Source organism: Pholis gunnellus (assembly GCF_910591455.1).
Source record: "Pholis gunnellus genome assembly, chromosome: 6".
Lineage (NCBI taxonomy): Eukaryota > Metazoa > Chordata > Actinopteri > Perciformes > Pholidae > Pholis > Pholis gunnellus.
This window is the reverse complement of record NC_136532.1, coordinates 17548781-17568225: the sequence shown is the minus strand read 5'-3', so window position 1 is coordinate 17568225 and position 19445 is coordinate 17548781. Positions and strand designations below refer to the sequence as shown.

The 19445-nt window shown below is 42.2% G+C and overlaps 1 protein-coding gene across 2 annotated transcripts in view; it reads right to left on the bottom strand.

Annotated features, from left to right (window-relative positions):
• Positions 1–1294: 1294 nt before the first annotated feature.
• lmx1bb (LIM homeobox transcription factor 1, beta b) overlaps positions 1295–19445 on the bottom strand; it is a 45149-nt gene continuing 26998 nt past the window's right edge. For both annotated transcript variants that reach the window (XM_079162071.1, XM_079162072.1), the window contains exons 4-9: positions 8193–8425; positions 6029–6204; positions 5443–5520; positions 5001–5067; positions 3583–3744; positions 1295–2458 (exon numbers count right to left, since the gene is read on the bottom strand). In XM_079162071.1, coding sequence (XP_079018197.1) covers positions 2301–2458; positions 3583–3744; positions 5001–5067; positions 5443–5520; positions 6029–6204; positions 8193–8425 — 874 coding nt within the window. In that variant the 3' untranslated portion in view covers positions 1295–2300. The remainder of the gene's footprint in view (positions 2459–3582; positions 3745–5000; positions 5068–5442; positions 5521–6028; positions 6205–8192; positions 8426–19445) is intronic.

The following is a 19445-nucleotide window of genomic DNA, read 5'->3' as shown; positions in this document are numbered from 1 at the left end:
AAATGGCAGTGTAACCTTGCCAACACGTCCAACACCTGGCTGTCAGATTGAAGACTTGATAGTATGTATATATACATATATATGTGTATATAAAACACACTGCTCACAATTTGACAATTTCATGCGCTCCGTCTGCTCAGGCATAGCAGCCAAGATTATTAAACCCTGTCATGAGTATGACATTAGGAATATATTGAGTCATAGTAACCTAATAAATGCACTGTTTATCTGTGTGGTCATGTGACTACGCAGACAGTGGGTGGAAGCTTGCCTGGCCACATTGAGGAGCTGTCAGAGAAATGAAGAAGCACCCAGATGGCACTTCCAAGAAGCCGCCCCGCACGCCCTGAGGTTATAGGTGGGGTTGGTGCGCTAGTCGTGCAGCTGTATTTGTATGTCACCTGCACTTCTCTCCGACCTCACCCTAACTACATGTAGATGTTTCTGCCAAGGTGTACTCAAGTTATACTCAAGTTATGTAATGGAATGATTACAAGCTTCCAATGAATATCAGGTCAACCCCTGAAATGATATAACAGAATGTGCTGAACGCTAATGGCTCGGTGAGGCATTTCTTTTGTTCGGCAATAATAACATGCTGATACTTATATTTGCTAATTACCGTGCCACTAAACACACGGTGCGCTTGATGGGAGAGTCGCGAGTTTCCCCGTCGTTTGTCACACTAAAATATTTGTGCTACATGAAAAGTCAGGGGATCATTAGGGTTCATCCTCTGGGTACCATGAATGTCTGTACCACATTTTGTGGCAATCCATCCAATAATTGAGGGAATAATGTGTAGGATTTAGGGAGATTCATTAATATAATATTCATGACTATGTTTTCATTAGTGTGCAATCGTCTCAAAATAAGAATTGTTGCATTTTCTTAGAATAAGCACATCATATCTACGCAGGGAGTGGGGACCTCGACACGGAGTTTCTGCAGTGGCCCAAAACAGATAAACCCTGGCTCCAGAGAGTCTTTCACGTTTTTACGTTAACTGAAGGCCACCGTAGTTCTCCGGCATACATGGAAAGGGAGGGGTGAGCAGAGGGGTAGTATTCAGTTGGATGCAATCTGCAAACTCACTGCTAAATGCCGCCTAATCCTACACACTGGTCCTTTAATTAAAGCATACTGACCAACAGGCCGATACCGTTTCCCTTAGAGCCACACTGCGAGCATGGCTAACAAATCCTGGTGTAATTAGTTGAGAATACATTTAAACAGGTGATATTTGGGACTTTAACATGTTACCATTAGAATGATCACTGAATGGCATTTATTTAATGTTATCAGGAGAAAGACATTGTTTATTCATCAAACCAGTCAACTTTGGTCATTTAGCAACTTTAACATTTTGAGAATGCACATATGACAATGACAACAAAAGGTTTATGGTCTGTACGAAATAAATAGCAACATTGCTCATTTACAGCTTGGCTGAAGAAAAAACAAAACAAAAGGGTTAATCTTCATATTAAAAAGGCATACAGATGAGTTGAGATACTCATGAACTCACTAATTGCTCAACGAAAAAAAAAATGCTCTCCTTTTTTTAAATAAAGCTTTTCATGTTTAATATGCACCTTCAAGAGCCTGTTATAGTTAAATAAATAGAATGCTTTCCATTTTGTAACATGCACATCCAATTTGCCTGGGGAAAGTATTTACACTTCACTGATCCTACTTGTCCAACAAATTCTCCTTTTTTTCTCTCCTCTAAACAATCCTTTCTCACCACAAACTCTCATACATACACAAATGTACAGTCACTCTTGCAGACATGCTGCACCTATTTACTATTAACACAATATCTAAACCTATAGAAAGTGATCAAAATGCTAACGGTGAACATGGAAATCCATGTAGTGTAAAGAAGAAACAGTCCAAACACCACATCTTAACCAAGGGGCGGGGCTTACCAAAAGTTTTAGTTTACAATTGATCATGCACTGTATAAATTCACTGTGTCATTTGGTTTGAGAGAGTGTAATCAGTGGCTTCAGTATCTACTTGTTTTCTTTACGTGACCAAAGAAAAGACTAATATCTCCTGTGACAGATAAGCAATCCTACTGAATAATCTCTAACAATATTTAAGTCTTTTCCCCAGGAATCGTCACTGTCCTACATCAAGTGGTTTTACTATCTTTGAGTAAGCTTCAGCACATAACCAGGAGTTACTGCAAGGTTTCTTCTGTAGTGTCCGTGTTGGTGTGGAAACTCCCGGCCATCGCTCTTTAGGTTGAGGTGGGCAGTTTATTCTTTGATGATTTGCTTCACTCCTCTCTTTCATGATGCAAAGTAAGAGTTCTGCATGGAGTAGAGGCGGTCGATGGGGTTCCCCACGCGGGCCTGCATGGAGTTGACATCCGACGATGCCATGAAGCAGTCGCTGAGGCTGGTTAAAGACGTGTCGCTGTCTATGTCATGGAATGCAGAATCATTACCTGTGAACGATACGGAGATAGCCGTCAGGTTTTCGGTTGCGTCATTCAAAAAACACGCAACAGCACCCCACTCTGACTGTAAAATCAATGCAATCTTGTATTTGAGATTTATAGCAGCGTTGGGAAATTATAATTACTAATAGTCACTTTGAGAAACGGCTGTTGTGTGTCATCACAATTGGGAGAGCTGTTTTGTTCGATATCAAAGCTCACTTTTTGCTGCCCTCGCTGGGACAATTGCGGTCTATGAGGGAGCATGTAAACAAGGGGCATCCTCCTAAAAGATCTGGTTAATAGCAGCCGCTTCCGCCTTTCATAAAACCTCAACATGTTATTTCTCTGGAGGGAATAGTTAACTTTATTACACTCTGGATCTTAATGATAGTGTTGCACAAAATGGGGACAGTGTTTTGAGACATATCTTTTAATGCCTTGCCAATATTGTTCTTTTCCCCAAACCAAAGGAGTGATGAGACTGGGGATTTGGGTTCTTACTACCGAGATGAACTAAATGGAGGCAAATTATAAGGAAGTTATGAACTTCGGGAAACGGTCCCTCTGGGGCCTGTTGAGGACATCACTCAGAAATGTGTTATTCCAGTTACATCCTGTGGACTAACACTTGATTGACTCATTCCCCCCCTCCTTTGCATTTTAATTCTTTCCTGCATCACACAGAAATCAGAGACTTGTTGTTTTCCCATATTGATTCATTAGCTCACACAACCCTCGATCGTGGTCTGGATAGCACTTTATCTCAAGCTGTCCACACTAACCACATGTTCTTACCACCATTGGAAAACATCATCAGTAACAGGGCATGTCTCAGAGGTGGAGGCGGAGAGTTAAAACCATATTAAACAGATTTGAAAATAAACTTCAAAACCCAAAGGCTTACGAGCGTGCGTGTGTTATCTCATGTGGGAGGAGAAGCTGCTCGTACGTCTCTGTGAGCGGCTTAAATCAGGGGAGCTGTGGCCTGAACACATGTCCCACACTAGGGAGCTATGAGGTTGATCAAGGGACAGGCATGTGTGTGTTTTTAGAGCAGGAGTGGGTGTGTGGGTTTTTTTTTTTTTTTGGGTAGAGGGGTGTGGGTGGGGGGGGAGTAGGTGGATGCTCACCATATGGGTTCATGTGGTCCCCGGGCATCTGTGGAGGGGTGAGTCCCTGTTGGAACGGGTCTGTACTGTAACCGTTCTGATCCATGGCGACCAGCTGCTGCTGCGGCGGAGCCAGCGGTGTGAAGGAGTTCATCATCCCCTCCATCCGATTGGACATCACCTCTGCAAGGCAAAGAGAGCAAACGGGGAAAAACATTACAGGAAATGTAAAAAATAAAATAAATACATTTAAAACAAACTTGGTCTGCACAATGTAAATGCAGCTGCGCACAATATGCAGAAATGTGAGGCTGAACAGGAGAAAACAATGATGATGAGAGCATTAACAGTAAGGACATGTTTCGTGGGATTCCCATTCGTACCGGGCAATTTTAGATCTTCAAACTCACCTAAATCTGAATTTATTTTTGTGCTGCACTCCTGCCAGAGCAAAAACTTGATAAGATGAAATGTCTGAGTTCTGGTTCTTGTACGACAGACACAATACCCTCCGAATACCTGGATTGCTTAGCTGCCTCTGTTAGTATTTCCATGGAAACCAACAGTAGTCTTTCCTGTGGCTTCTCCCACAATTCCCCCTTCACAAACACACTGCTCTTGGCTAACTGACTTGTGAGAAAGACACAAAACTCTTGTGGCTTCACCCCCCCCCCCCCCCCCCCCCCAACACTTTCCTTTGCAGTGGCTTTACAGAATGACGTCTGCCATTCTTTTCTTTTGGCTTCCAGACAGATTCTCTAACTTGCTTTTGATGTTTAGTGTTCTTGTTTACACTTTGACATATGCGTAATCTGTTATTGAGAGCAATTATTGAATTTGTGAACTCTTTTCTCACAAATGCATTTAACAGAATGTAGCTCATATTTTCTGATTCTGTGTTTTCAATGATATTGCTGTTTAGCAGACAACAAAAGAAGCCCTCATGTACGGCTTCTAACTAGCTTGATGTCAACATTTAACACAATATATTGCTGGGATACAAAACGCTTAAAGACTCCCTTCTGACATGTTTGATGACCCATCAAAAAATCTCTGCTTTAAATGATAATTTGTGTCTGAAAACAGTTTCAGGTCAAATATATTGAAATAACATCGACTCCTTCTTCTGCATTGTGTAAGTTGCATGCTGCACCATGATTTTCTTCCAGTTGTTATTTTCCTCGTACGTAAGCGTTGAACTCAGATTTAAAGTAAGCACGGATAAACTTTCTCCCTTCTAGTGTCAAACTCTGCACGGCGAAGCTCACACAACAAAATGAAACAACAATAAGCAAACTAAGAGAGTGAAATGGGGCTTTAAAAGATAGAAAAGGTGAAAGAGAAAAATGTGAATACATAGATACTAAATAGTTTCCCAGAGACAGAGCTTTGAGACAATGATCTTCCATTGTGTGTGCAGAGTAAGTACAGTCTCGTACCTTGGCCAAGTCTCTGAGAATTCTGTTGTTCTTGTTGTTGCTGCTGTCTTCTTGCCAACTTCTTCATCTGAAACGGAGGAGTCAGAGTTGTGAGGAACCCCCAAAACTAACATGTGCTCTTTAATTTAAAAAGGATGCTCCTCGCTGTTCACCCTCAAATGAACTGCACAGAATCTGTATCTGAGTGCACTTCATTGTCAAGTATCAAAGGTTTTCACAAGATAATAATCAGAAAAGAGGAGGGCGTAGACATTTAATGCAAGAGTGAGCGAGATTTGCAACTCCTTGTGCTTTTTTTTTTTTTTTAAACATTTGAGAAAGGAATGCAGTGATAAGTTTAACACACATAGTTGTGGTGATTTATTAGCTGGACTCTTAAGATGGAACAAGGCTGTTGTATGCGGACGCAAAATCTAATTTATCCTGTGTTAGCTGCTCTCACCTTAGCTCTCTGGTTCTGAAACCACACCTGCACCACCCGAACGCTGAGTCCCGTCTCTGCAGCCAGCGTCTCCCTCACCTGAAAGCATCAAGACAAAAGATTTCCAGCATCCCACGAGAAAACAAAACACTTACACAGCACACTGAACTACTTTGCCTCCTTTACATATCTTCCACATTTCCCGATAGGCACAGTGCTTCTTTGATTTGCTTTGATTTCATTGAAATGTTGAATTAATACAGTGGTCTTTTTGGACCTCTTGGTTATTGCCTCTTCAAAGCCTTGGACCAGGTGCAGCGCCTGTTTTAGGGCCCAGGCTATGGAAGCAGTTCTCCTATCTCAGTATGACATTTGGTGCAGGCTGTGTGCGTTACACCAGCCGGCCTCAGTTAACACAGAACAGAATGCTGCTTGCCACTTCAAAGCGGAGCTCTGAGGTGGGGGAGACTTTTTTTTAATTTGAGAATTTTATTTGTGAAACTACTGTAGGGCTCGTGGTCGGCATCTTAACCTCCATTACCCCAAATACAGACCAGGCAATAAATAAAAAAAACGTTGCTCACAGATTATTTCAGCTTTGTCTTACCTTTCTGCAGGGTTTTGAGGACACCTCAAAGGAGGCCTTGAAGGCCCGTCTCTGTTGAGTGGTCAGGATGGTTCGTGGTCTTTTGGGCCTCCTGGGATCCTTCCCATCATCCCCCTTCCCCTGGCCTCCTATGCCTTTCTCCGGCTTGATATCCAACTCCTCATCGTCGCTTTTCTCTGCAGAAAGAGCAATTTTTCTGTGTCATCAGCACAAGCTTGAACTAACTACACCCTTTAGTCAGTGACAGTCTGCTGATAAATACATTTCGTTCTTCCCTATTCCGGGAGATTCATACACCACAAGTGCATAATCAAAGGAGACATGTGTTTTTGATACTTTGTTATCAATTTATTACAAAAGGAAAAGGCCACATGTACGATTAGACTTACAGAAGTCTGCAGGAGAACGCGGTTAAATATGCACATTTGTCATTGAGCTGGACACTGCGTCACATGTAATTTATTGCGCTCAACTTTGTCTGATTTACACTAAATCAATCTCTGATAAGGATACTACATCAAGTGCAACATGAAAAACCCAACACGAGTACACGGGAGAAATGCATCTCCCGCAACACAGCAGGAAAATCCATTTTTTTGCTCAATTTCAGACCTTAAAATAATGACAATTTTCATATGGATAGCTAGATTCTTACTGTCAGCAGCAGGATATTACAGTTTTGGGTTGTAAAATCTGTGTCATTTTTATGCTTCTTTCCTACAACGTACCCTTAAAATGTAATAACTCTGTGTTATTAGATTGCCCATATTAAGAAAATGCCTGTTAGTTTATTTTTTTAACAACAAAGTATGCTTGCTGTTTGCAGCTGTTATATATAATAATTATATATTCCATATTCTCCCAGAACAATTTATTACTTTAGGAGTAATTCTAAAATTTAATGCAATGATTATGAGCGTCTATGCACTGAAAAGAGCATGAACACAATGTGAAACTCGAAAACTTGTGACACACACAGTATCGTCAAAGTTTATCCTCGATTAAGGGCAAATTCATTATCATTTTTGCTTCTGATTAAACTGTTTGTGGCATGACATATAATGGAAAATGTGTTACTTAATTCTGCATCTTAGTTTTACTTGCCACAAAGGCCACAGCGCTATGTAAACATCACATGGAAATTAATTAGAAAATAAAAACAATTTCCGTCTATGTTGGGCTGAAAATAAGTGTTTCCTGATCTAAACCAGCAGCGTTGTTCATGAATCCTAATGATTTTGGGGTCTAGAGGCTGTAAGGAAACGAGCACATGATGGCTGAGTGTCTCCTGTTGTCTGGTTCTGATAAGTGTCTTCATTTCTCCACTGAAAACCTACATTTTGTCTGCCACAAGCCGAGGTTAACCTCTGTTCATGTCAACATTTTCTCCGTCTTGAAATCCGGAGACGTGCACAAAGGACATGCCTGTGCGATGCACCGGGACACAACCGAACGAGGAAGACGCAGAGCAAATATTCCCACAAGTTGACAAAAGTTGACACAGGCACAGATGTATTTGACAAATTCCCCGCTTTTGTGCATGTTTAAATGTGAGCCAGATGGTAGTGAACAGTGAGGCTTGGCGAGATGCCTCATTGTGTGTGGAGGCTATAGGCGAGGAACACTAGAGCTGATAAGAGCGGAGGCGCAGGCTTTCTGCAGAAAGGCCCCAAATCCCTCTGTCACTCACCATGATACAGTGATTTAATTCTTTCCAGCACCAGATCCTGCCCACGCATGGAGAGCCATTAATACAGGGTGGCTTGGCCTCGTCCTGTTTCCACTTCCTACTGTATCATAAAACTACGCGCCGCGCTTGAATTAGAATGCTACAAAATCAGCCATTGAGAAGCTGCAGATGGAGCCATGTTTTAGAAGGTTTTTTTTAATGCCTGGGGCTGCACATGCAAGATCTCTGAATAATCTCAGATGTTCAGCAAATGATGTGGCAACTAGTTTAAGGACAACTTCATATTTTTTTTTTCCTTTTAATATTATGAACAAAAACCAGTTAGATTCAGTTTGGATCCATTATGGTGGATGTCTTATGTTGGCTACCACTGTGATGGAACACAGCATACAGAATACAACACCTTGGTGCCATATGATGATAACACCACCGTGTTGTTCTCACTCTCGCGTGAGAGGGTGCAAGAGGGCTCACCTGAGTCTGAGTCATCCGGGCTAACCGAGCTGAGTAAGTCCTTCTCCCTCTCGTAGTCGATCTTGCACAGCAGCTGACCCTCCTTCAGGACAAACTCGTCGCCCTTCCTCAGCTGCCGGTCGCACACGCAGCAGCAGAAGCAGTTCAGGTGGTAGACGCACTCCAGGGCGCGCATCACAAACTCTGTGGGGGCGATCTTTTCCAGGCAGCCGCTGCACTTGGTGGCAAACAACCTGTAGAACAAGAGAGAAAGGGTGATTGAAGGTGTGCTGATGATGCAGAGAATGACGTTGTTGAAAGATAAACTTCCCCTGAGAGAAGAAATAAAGCATTCGTTATTTTGTATATGAAAACATTTAATTCATAAGAATTAAAAATACACCCTTGCTCAGATCAGGACATGCTGTGGTTCTGTTGCTACAACCTTCCTTGGTCTGGTAGCTTATGGTGGCTAATGTTAGCACACTTTAGATAAATAATGCTACTGTAACATCAAGACTCTTATCTTTTTTGCTACTATTACACTTTATTTTAGCACTTTTCAATACCCTACGATTGCTATTTGTCACCACAATGCTGTTCAGCAAAAGTTACAGAGGATCGCTTTAAAGTGAGACTATGTCACTTTTAAAACAAATAACACAGTCTTTGTCTTTTAAATGCAAAGCAGGAATGATAAGCCATATAACGTGCGGATTGATTTGGTCCCGAAGCATTTTTTGAGTTGCCCGTAAAGAATCAAGTTGGCTTGCTGATCCTGTGGGCAGCCAAGGAGGTGACTCCTTTTGGCAGCAACTCATCTGTTAAAATTTCTAGGGTGGGGGCCCGGCTCTGCGTAATTCCAAGCGAGCTCAGTCATGGGCACCCAAACCTCCTCACAAATCTAAAAGAGAGGCTGGATCATGTTCTAGTGCCGTGATTCCAGAAACCCGATGATCCCAATCAAGCCTTCGCTGACAATCTACACGTTTCTCTCATATACACGACACTCTATATGCATCAGATACCGTATCAGAGACCATGACTCATTGCTAACTACTGGACTGCCCTCGAGTCTGTTCATATTTCATCTTACTGTCTAATATTGTGCCTCCATGGCGCAACACTGCCTCTATCACCATTTCCTCGACAACACCTCCATCTTCTTTTATATCCTTTCAGGACATGTTTGCATTGTTTTATTGGTGACTGAGAGGCATTTAATTTGTTCTGTGTTGTTCAGAAGAAGCCACATTAAATGGAGCAATAAGGCAGGGAGTGGGGTTGATCTTGTCCAGCCGTAAAGCTGGATTTATTAGTGGCCTCTTTGTTTGCCCTGGTCTGGAAGACAGCTGGCAACCGCCTATCTATTTGTGGTGAACATCTATTTCATTGTGTAAGGCAGGGAGGCAGCAAGAGGAGCAATTGACATCATCTGCTGGTTCGGGACAGGGATGAGCGATAGTGATTAATATAATGTGTAAATATGAGCGGAGGGAAACCAAAGGATGGTTTTGTTATGGTAATGCTGTTATAGGTGCTGATTGAGTACTGATACCGTGTGTGTGTGTGTGCGTATGTGTTCATACGTGTAAGTGCATGTGTGTGAGCAGCTGTATGCACGCTGGAAACACGATAGTGTTGTTTTTGTTGTCGTCTATGCCGCTTTCTAAAATAATTGCTTAAACTCAGCAATTGAATTTATGTTATCTTAATTACATCCAAATCAATTGATAGATTATTGTACTAGTTCCTTCTATTATGATCACCACCTGCACCTGGCACAGAAAAAAAACTTTTTTAACCGTCATGCAGCAGCAAAGCAACAGAGATATCAGAAGCTGGCACTCACAGGGTCCATAAAATCCTTTAATCTTTCATTTATTACAATAAGCTAAGAAGATTATTATTCAACTATGGAAAAAAACCTCAAGGATAATCCCTTAAAAAAGAAATGTTGGCGCGTTTCTCAAACAAGCAGGGTTCTAGTTTAAGTGACCTGCCGACCCGAATCTGTCTTCTAAACAAACCTCCGAGTTCGGACGCTAAAAAACAAAAGAACAAGAACAACACTACCCATAAAAAAAATCTGGAAGAAAAACCCAAACTAAAAACGGAAATCTTGGACACACTCTTGTCGAGATAAACTGAATATTCAGGGACTTGTTTCTAGTTTTTAGAGGGATTAGTGTGTTTCATGCTGGGATCAGGGAAAAGAGGTGATGAATCTGTCAAGACAAGTTCCCAGCTCTAACTCTAATGTTTAGCTAATGATTGCCGGCTTAGGGCTAAGAAAGAGAGCAAAAAGTTGAGGAAATGACTTGTTAGCGCGGTTTTGATACGTCCAGGGCTCCGCATTCACCTACGACCGCTCTCTCAAATCTTCTCATCTCGATGAAAACATTCTCATTCAGCCCTTTTTCCTTTCTTCTTTCTCCTCGCCGCGTCTAATCTTGTAAGCCATTATTTTTCTATTTCCCCTCTCTGTCACTTTGCATTATTTTTGCTGCTGTAATTCCTATTCGTCCCTTCTGGAATCTTCCTGTCCTGCTTTGTCCTCGGGTCTAATCCGGACTTTCTGCCTGTTTTCAGTCCCCGGTCCCCATTATCAGCGGGGTTCAGATGGAATAGCCATGCATGACGCCCCTTCTATGGCAACCACACCTCCACAGGAAGGCAACGGCGACTTTTCGGATGGGCAGAGAAGGCCTTTGAGAAGCTGGCAGCAGAAGTAAATCCTTCTCTAAGGAACAAGGAGAATTAGCAGGGAGCAGTGGACTAGGGATTTAACCCTACCCCTCTCCTTTGAAAGGCACAGTCAGTCCCACTCCTGCGGCTAGCCACAATCAAACAGAGGAGGAGTGGGGAGGTGGCAGTGGGGAGAAGAGAACACAAACTCCCTGAATGACACAAGCAGTGGATTGTGGAGGAGCCTAATCCCACTTTAATACCTTTCCAAGTTCAGCTGCTAAAGAATGCTCTTTAAAACAACACCACTGTGTGGGCAGTGAAGGTTGACCAGGGGGAGGCACGCCATTCAACCTCCCCGACATTACCTGATTAGTGGTTTGAGGACCAGGCCAGTGGGCCAAGAGGAGACGATGTAAATGATAATTTCATATATATATAGAAAAACAATAACCATAGCGGGAAGGGAGACTTCACCGCTCTCTGTTAGACTCTACTGGGATATTAAAGATATCAAAGTGCTGTAGGTGTTGAGCGGAATCAGACTTAAAGTGATTTATGTGATCATTTACCACGTTCTGCCTCTACTTGATCCCAGTGACCTGTCACACTAAGACCTGTATTCACCTAAAATCCACTTTCTGGACGTTCAGCTGCTTGGGTAACACGACTCCCAGTGTCGCAGAGGCAAGCTGCTCAGCTCCTTTAAGCTAGTCTGTGTATAAAAGACGCCACAAAGAAGACCACCAGCATGACAACCCACGTCCCCAGCTCTTGCCTTTTCCTCCTCCCACACCTGAGCGCACAGATCAAGTGATGAGACTCCTCCTGTGTGGATCAATGGCCGCATCTCAAGCAGAGAGAAGTGTCAATATTTACCCAAGGCCTCCCCAGAACTGGACTCATAAATAAAAAAAAAAAAGAGCCCATCTCAGCACATACCTTCCTCCCAGAGGAATCATTACGTCCCTCTTTTTAATCCTGTGTCCATATACCTGTAATCCCTTGTCTCTTCTTTCTTACGTTATCTATAGTTCTCTCTTCCTCTCCGTGACAGATTATCACACTGTTGAGGCTTATAACCCTACAAGCTGTGTTTTTAGCAAATGCAGAAAAACACAGACAAAAAAAAAAAAAAAGAGCATCATGAAGAAGACAAAAGCCATCAGGGACTTGCAGTTATTTTGTCTGATGAACACTTCAGCCGAGCCAAGTGTAGCTGGGAGACTTCGGCCTCTATGCTACTCTTCTTCTTCCCCCCTTTTTCCAGGCACTTTGGAGAACTATGCACTCTCCCTTTGAACAGATTATAGGCAACTTAAAGTGTGACAACATCTTAAGCTCTCACCACATGTTGCCAATGATTTCCCTTCTACAGACATTACATTTAATGCTTCTGCCGCAGTGATAAGCATCAGGAGGACTGGGCGGGATAAAAGAAACCCAGAAGAATAAGAGAGAGAAGAGGTGGGGAGGGAGGGGGAGTATGGAGCTGCTCATGGCGCTCGATAATCATGCTACATTTAGCAACACGTGCAATAGTCTCACCTCCCCTTTTGCTATTAAACAACACCCGGAAAAACACCATAACAATTTAGGGAAGAATAGCCCAGGCTATTATGTCACCGCATCCCTTCAAAGACAGAGGGGATGAGGATTATCCAGGCAGCAGCTGTAAGCTATTACTTTGAAGATGGGCTCTTGTGTTTGAGCAGGAAACCTGTGGCCATGCCAATCAGGGCCGAGGTGAGAGATGAGGCCCGGGAGGCAGGTCAGACAAGGGCCTCCGGGCAAGACGAAGGGCATGTGGAGCAATCGGTCAACTGCGCACGCTTGATACTTCCTGATTTAGTGGCCTCGTCTCGAATCAGGCTGCTGACCAAGATATTTTCTGGTTTCTTTGCTTTCAAAACAGATGTGTCTTGACAGAATAGTTAAGATGCTTGAGGAAATACTCTCATTCACATTCTTGCCAAGAATTAGTTGATACCACTGTCATATCTGTTGGCTGAAAAATATGGCTACTGACCACAGTTGATTAGCTTAGCTTAGCATAAAGACCGGAAACAGATGTGTAAAAACTTAAAAGCAATACTTTATTGCTGTCAATATTGGAGAATATGCTTGTTTGCTTTCTTGCCGTGAGATTAGAAGATTGGGACCATTCTCATATCTATTCAGTAAATATAATGTAGTCCATTAGCTTAGCTTAGCATAAAGACTGGAAATGTGGACTCAGCTAGCCTGGCGTTGTCTGAAGCAAATGCATCACTAAACATGTTCATTCGTGAGCTTTAGAGGTGTGGGTTCAAGCATTTTGTCACCTTTGTACCCTGTTTCCAGTATCTAAGTTAAGCTCAACTAAGCTAAGCTAAGCTAAGCTAAGCTAAGCTAAGCTAACTGTCTGCTGGCCGTAGCCATGTATTTACCAAAAAAGAGTGGTATTGATCTTCTCTTCCTACTCACAGCAATAAAGCATATTTCTCAATGTCTAAAACATTTGCCTTAAAGTTTTCCCATACCTCAAAGAAATTTGAACCAAAATGAATTAAAAGCTAATTTATTGTAAAATGTTCAGGTGGAATCTTGTTGTCTGGAAATACAACAAACATCTCCGTCACAGAGAAGCAGCAGAAGTCTTTGAAGTGTTAAACAGCCACTTCTCAGCCCCATGAGACATGTCTTAGCATGTGAAAATAGTTTTTTAGCAACAGTATCAAAAGCTTCAGCTCCAGAGGAAAAACATTTGATGCCCAGATGTTAAGGCGAACCTTTTCAACTTTGTCTCAACATCATGAAAATGACTTTGTTCTGTACGGACTGTTGTCCTCTAGAAGCACCACACTCGACGCCGAGGACACTGGTTTAAAAATAGCAACCTGAAATTAGCCAATACAAGTGTTTGATTGCTTACAGAAGGGGCGGAGGATAAAAGTAGACTCCAAAAGTTCCACTTTAACACAATGGATGTGCGCGTGTAAATATAAGCAGCCAAAGCATATCCTGATTCATTCTTTATCTACGAGGTCAAAACAAAACTTTCGGACCGCGTGAATAGCGCAGTACAAAAAAAGTGGGGCCAAAAAATGCTGTCTCCATAAATGATCTCAGTGGCTGACCCTGTTTCATAGAATCAGCATTTCTCTTTGGAGCATAGATTCATGGGGAGTAATGAAGCCAAATAAAAAGTGCCATCCTTCTGCTCCCAAGGGCCAGCTCCAGTCAGCTCTAAAAGCTGCTTAATCACCATCCGGTGCTTACTACATTAGCATAATAATGGCCTTTAAATTGAGGCTCTTTGTTTTTTAATTAAACTCCCAGCAGGTAAAAGTAAAACACATTAACGGGAGATGTGTACACCACTAATAGCCCAAAGGTGCCTTCTTCATCACGCAGCTCTGGCCACAGGGTTCTGCTTGTTCCCCGCACTGAAGCACAGCAACCGGCTGCCTGCGAGCTCACAGGGGAGGAATGAGACGAGCTGATTGCACTTGGCATAGCAAAGATGATAGTGGAGACGTGTTCGGTGTGTGTTGGTGTTTGCGTACGCACCTGCCCTACATCTCAGAGGGAACACACTTAGTAATAGCTGCTGAGCAGGACTATGGTGAATCTGTAAAAAGACACTGGTTACAGTTAGTCTGGAGCGAGGTGTTTCCAGGTTCGTATCCCACACGGTCCGCTGTTGTGAAAATAAATATGGCCACTTTATTTCTATGGCAGCATGAGCTCCTATGTGCTGGAATGTGCGGCTCCTCAGACGAGGTCCCCGGCCAGACAGACATCCCAGGCATATCTGTACATAACGCTATACCGCACAGCTGCACAAAGAAATCCTAACCCTTAAGTCGTTATTCAAATGATCTCATTCCAACAGGCTGTGTGCTTCCCAGATTACTAAACACTTGAAATACAGTTTGGAGAGGACGAGGCACTCGTGTGCATTCTGACTGACCGCACGAGCATAAAACACATGCAAATAGTGTGCACATATATCTTCCATAATTATGGACTAAAGCAAATGTGGAGTGGGGTGTAACTTATGCTGCCTTACTATATAAAATACGACATATACAGTCCACACTGCGTGTTCATACAAAGCTCCGATAGCAACAGCGGTATGCCGAGAAACGTCTTGCAGCATCAAGCGACCCATGTCTTTGCTAATGAGTCACTCGGAAAACAGCGTGGAAATAATCCTCCCCAGCCACACAGGTAGAACAAAGCTCATGGAGAGAAAAGGACAGTGTGTTGGGCAGCAGAGGAGGCTAAGTACACATCTAAATACAAGAGTAAGCAGGCAGGCACACATGATGCTGTTTGGACAGCTGGTGTTCCTGAGTATGTAAAATGAGTAAAACATCGCATTTAGGCTCAGTTTTCAGAGCGCACAACAAACAATACTCTGAGCAACAGCATCGGAAATTATGACTGTTAAGATATGTGTTTTTTTTTTTATAAAGGCTTTTTTTTTTCCTGCTTATTTTTTTTTACCTTTTCCCAAAGTGGAGTTGATCCGTTAACAAATAAATGAAAAGACTGTGAATTACAAGGCTGTTATAAAGTGCTCAGCTCTGCCTTTTGTCACTGCAGTAAGTGAAGCCGTTTGTAAGGGCCGTCACCGCTGGAGATGTGACATGTTTACAACGCGGTGCCTCTAAAAGCCGAAACGCCAAGAACAGAACTAAAGAAAATCCCCGGACAGCTCCTGTTAAAAGCACCTGTAAAATCATCTGCACCCATTTTATATATTTCTGGATACATTTCTATCACTGGGTCTCTGTCCTTCCGAGCTAATCTGCGTGAGGTGGAGCAGAGCCCACCGTTAGGGGCTCGGCCCGCTCAACGAGCCACAGTGAGTGATTGCTGCTTCTGAAAGAGCTGGGAGAGCGGAGAGAGTGATGGCTACAATAAGTGTAATGGCTATCACATGTTATTGAGCTTTGGCTGACTGTAACTGCCCACAGATACACAAGGTTTATCTTAAATTAGTATTACTGTTCTAATGAGACTAGACTAGAAATCACGACGCTTATGGGGGAAAAAGAACAATTATGGTCTCACGTCCGAATAAAAATAGGGTTCTCAAAAACTAGATGAATTGATGAAGTAACGCTAACATACTTTACTTTCTTTGTTGTAAGAAAATAAATGGACTCATCTTAGTCGATTCAGAGCTGGAATGGTTAAAAAACAACATTTGGATTGGAGGGCTTTATAATTACTATTGACCCAGAGGTTCTGGGTCTAAGAAATAAAACAAACAGTAATATGAGGTGCTCTAAAGCACAAGTCTGCAAATATGCAAAGACAGGGTCTGGTGGAGAGCATCACGCTTTGGCTTCTTTTCTCCGCTCCTAATCTGTGGGCCTACACAATATTAAGACGGCTTTGGAGCCACTTGTGACCCAGCTGTGCACTAATGAAAAATTCCACAGCTCTGTGCAGAGGCCATTGGAGCTTGACCCCATTCCACCCTCAACCAAGCAATGTCCATCTTGAGGAGTTTACCAGGGCTGAAAGATACTGGATTAATAGGTAGCAAAGGAGAAAGAGAGACAATCTGGGAAAGATTGGAAAAAGCCCTTGTGTGTTTCCCCCTTTTTCTCTTCCTCCGATCTTCAGTATATTGGTGTGAAGTAAAGTGTTTGCTCAGGTTTTAATGGGCAGAGATGATCCGGAGATCATTGTGATGGAGGCTGGTTGGATGAGGGGGATCTGTTTATTTAACAGAGATTCAGTCTGAGCCCAAAATTAGTTTGGAGGGTGAGAGAATGTGAGGCAACTAGGAATTAGACGTTGTTCACAAGATCCGGATTCATGCGCTTGTGATCCTGCTGCCCTTGATTCTCTGTCTCTGCGTCTTAACCGAGACAAAAGAAAGAAGACCAGGCCGGGTAAAGTCTGCCGACTGGATGATGATATACAGTGAGCAATTACAGAGTAATGTACACCATGTTAACGACTCAGATAAGTCAATAAGCAGTCGTAGTTTTTCTAAGGATGTATATGTTTTGGTCTGGTCTGCCTTTCATTATCTTCTTTCTTGGCATTTATTTATCTGCACAAAAATAAATTTAAAGAACACCCAGATCTCATCTCCTTTAGTTGTTAACAATCAGCCACACAAATACATAGTGATGCAGATAACATCTTGGGAAATAGCAAATAAATTGAGAGGAAAATAGACAAGAACTACAATGAAAAAGGTGCAAAAAAAAAGGGTGAATGTAGCCTGTTTTTTCATGACAGATGGACATCAAGAAAATATTGAGCAAAAGTTTAAAATTAGACACAGCTGACATTACACCTTGAAAATCAGACGGCGGTAGGATGCATCAATTAAGCGGGATCAATACCAAGAATTTCACCCAGGGCAACCTTCCCCACCAATTTAAATTCTCATCAAAACCAATGATAATAACCCACGTCTATAGGAGCATCCAAATCATTGACGCTCTCAAAGTGCCACATACTTTAAAAGATGAGTCCATCCTTGATATCCTTGGGGGAATAGGGCTAAACAAGGGTTGGGGGAGAAGGGAGGGGGGGTGAGAGAAAATGAAAAAGGGAAAGCAAATGAAAAATAAACATTGTTATTGAAAGACAGGATGCTTTAAGACCCGGGGGCCAGGGATTAACATTCAGATTAGCATTCAAATAATATATTTGAATTTCTGATCAGCAATCCTCTTCAAAGAGCTAAATCCCAAGATTAGCAGGTGTTATGCTAAAAAGCTGTGTTTTTTTGTCAGCAACGTAGCTACACTAGCCAAACAAATATGTCTTTGAGTGCGAGGGGCTGGCATGGATGTATGGCTGTAACCATGGCGACTGACTGGTAGTTAGGAGCCCAGGAGAGGGGTGCAGTGTTGGAATGTGTCAAACAGACAAGAGGGGCGCACACACACACACACCCACACACACACACACACACACCGCAGAGCAAACCCAAAAACCTGCTGGTTCACTAAAGACCATCCGCTACATTATTGAGACCACCAACAAATTCCAGGGATCTTTGGGTCGACGGGGAAACGAAAGGTCATCCTGCATCATCATCATGAGTTTATAAAATACATTCTTTCCTAATTGTTTTTATTTAACGGTGCCTGGCTGAGCGAGTCACACATAAAAGTGATGAATTTGTATTAGAAGAATGAAAAAAAAAAGTGATTGAAAGCTCTACTTAGGAATCACATTGCGTTATACTTCTGACGCAATGAGATTAAAGTAGAGAGGTTTCAAAATACAGCAAGCAACGTGCAAACAATCTACTAGCATGCACGCAGTTAACGTGTTGTTAAAAGTAATCCAATTAAATTTACCGCAATTTACCAATTATATTTCACGTAGGGTACATCGAGGGAGCTACTAAGGGTTTAACTGCAGTAATATTTATTTCTGATTAAAATTAGACACTGATGATGATTCAATTCTTGCACAAATATGGTTTCCTTTTCTATATTATCATATAACCACAGATGCAACACCGATAACTGTTAAATCTGAAATATAAAGAAATAAAATGGTGTTGTGTTAGATATGAATGACTATTGGTGCAGAATAACTAAATACATTTACTACTGTGCTTCAAGGGGAATTGAGGTACTTGCTAGCAATAGTTACAGACTTTATATACAAAACATATGATGATCTCATAAAATATGATGCATTGTTTAAACTAACAGCATATAGAATTAGCTCCACCTTGACCGAGTGCAGTAAAACGCTACTGATAATCAAATAAAAATGTATAAAGGTATAACCAGCCACATGGGCTGTATTTTAGAATTATCAGTACTTTTAAAAATATATTTTTGATACTTTTTTAACCTTTTAACCACTAAGCCTATTTTGACACAAGTGTCAATTCTTAAAGCAGGACCCGTTACCAATAATGGAGTATTTTGCACATTACCTTTACTAAAGAAAAGGAACTGAAGACTTCATCCATCACTTGCCAATGCAGACGTCTTTACAAAAGTACACTCCAAAAATGTACTGCATAATCATCTGTTTAAATGTATATTTCTGTTGGTGATTGCATTGTTTTAGTCTTTGTGTTATCTTTAAAACAAACAAAGACCTGCAGCACGTACCGTTTCTGTTGACAATTTCCTCATTGTTATCTACGCATTCCACACGAGGTGCAAAAAGAACAATAAATGAATTGTCTGGACTTGCTGCAACCTGCATTGTGTGCGGGTGGGTTTGTGTGTTTAGTCTTGAAAGGGAAATTCTCTTTCCATCGCAGCTAGTGTTACTGTGAAACTATTTAGTTCATGTCTTAAAGCTTTCAAGCATGCATTTTGCCCCAGGAGGTCTGGCAGAGGAGTTCTCTGATGCCCTTTCTCTCGACTTTTCTCTGTCTTTCCCACACACCCGCGCACACCGAGCACCTCTCTGTCATGCGGTTGGCAGAGTCTAAAATCTCATCTCTCCAACTGGAAGAGAACAGGTTCGGCACAATTCCCTTTTCTCCATGTGGAGCCTTTAAGGCACAACATGGAATGGTGAAGCATGGCACGGCATGTCTGGTCTCTCCCGCAACCCCAACCGACAGTGTATCTGCATGGCCCTGCG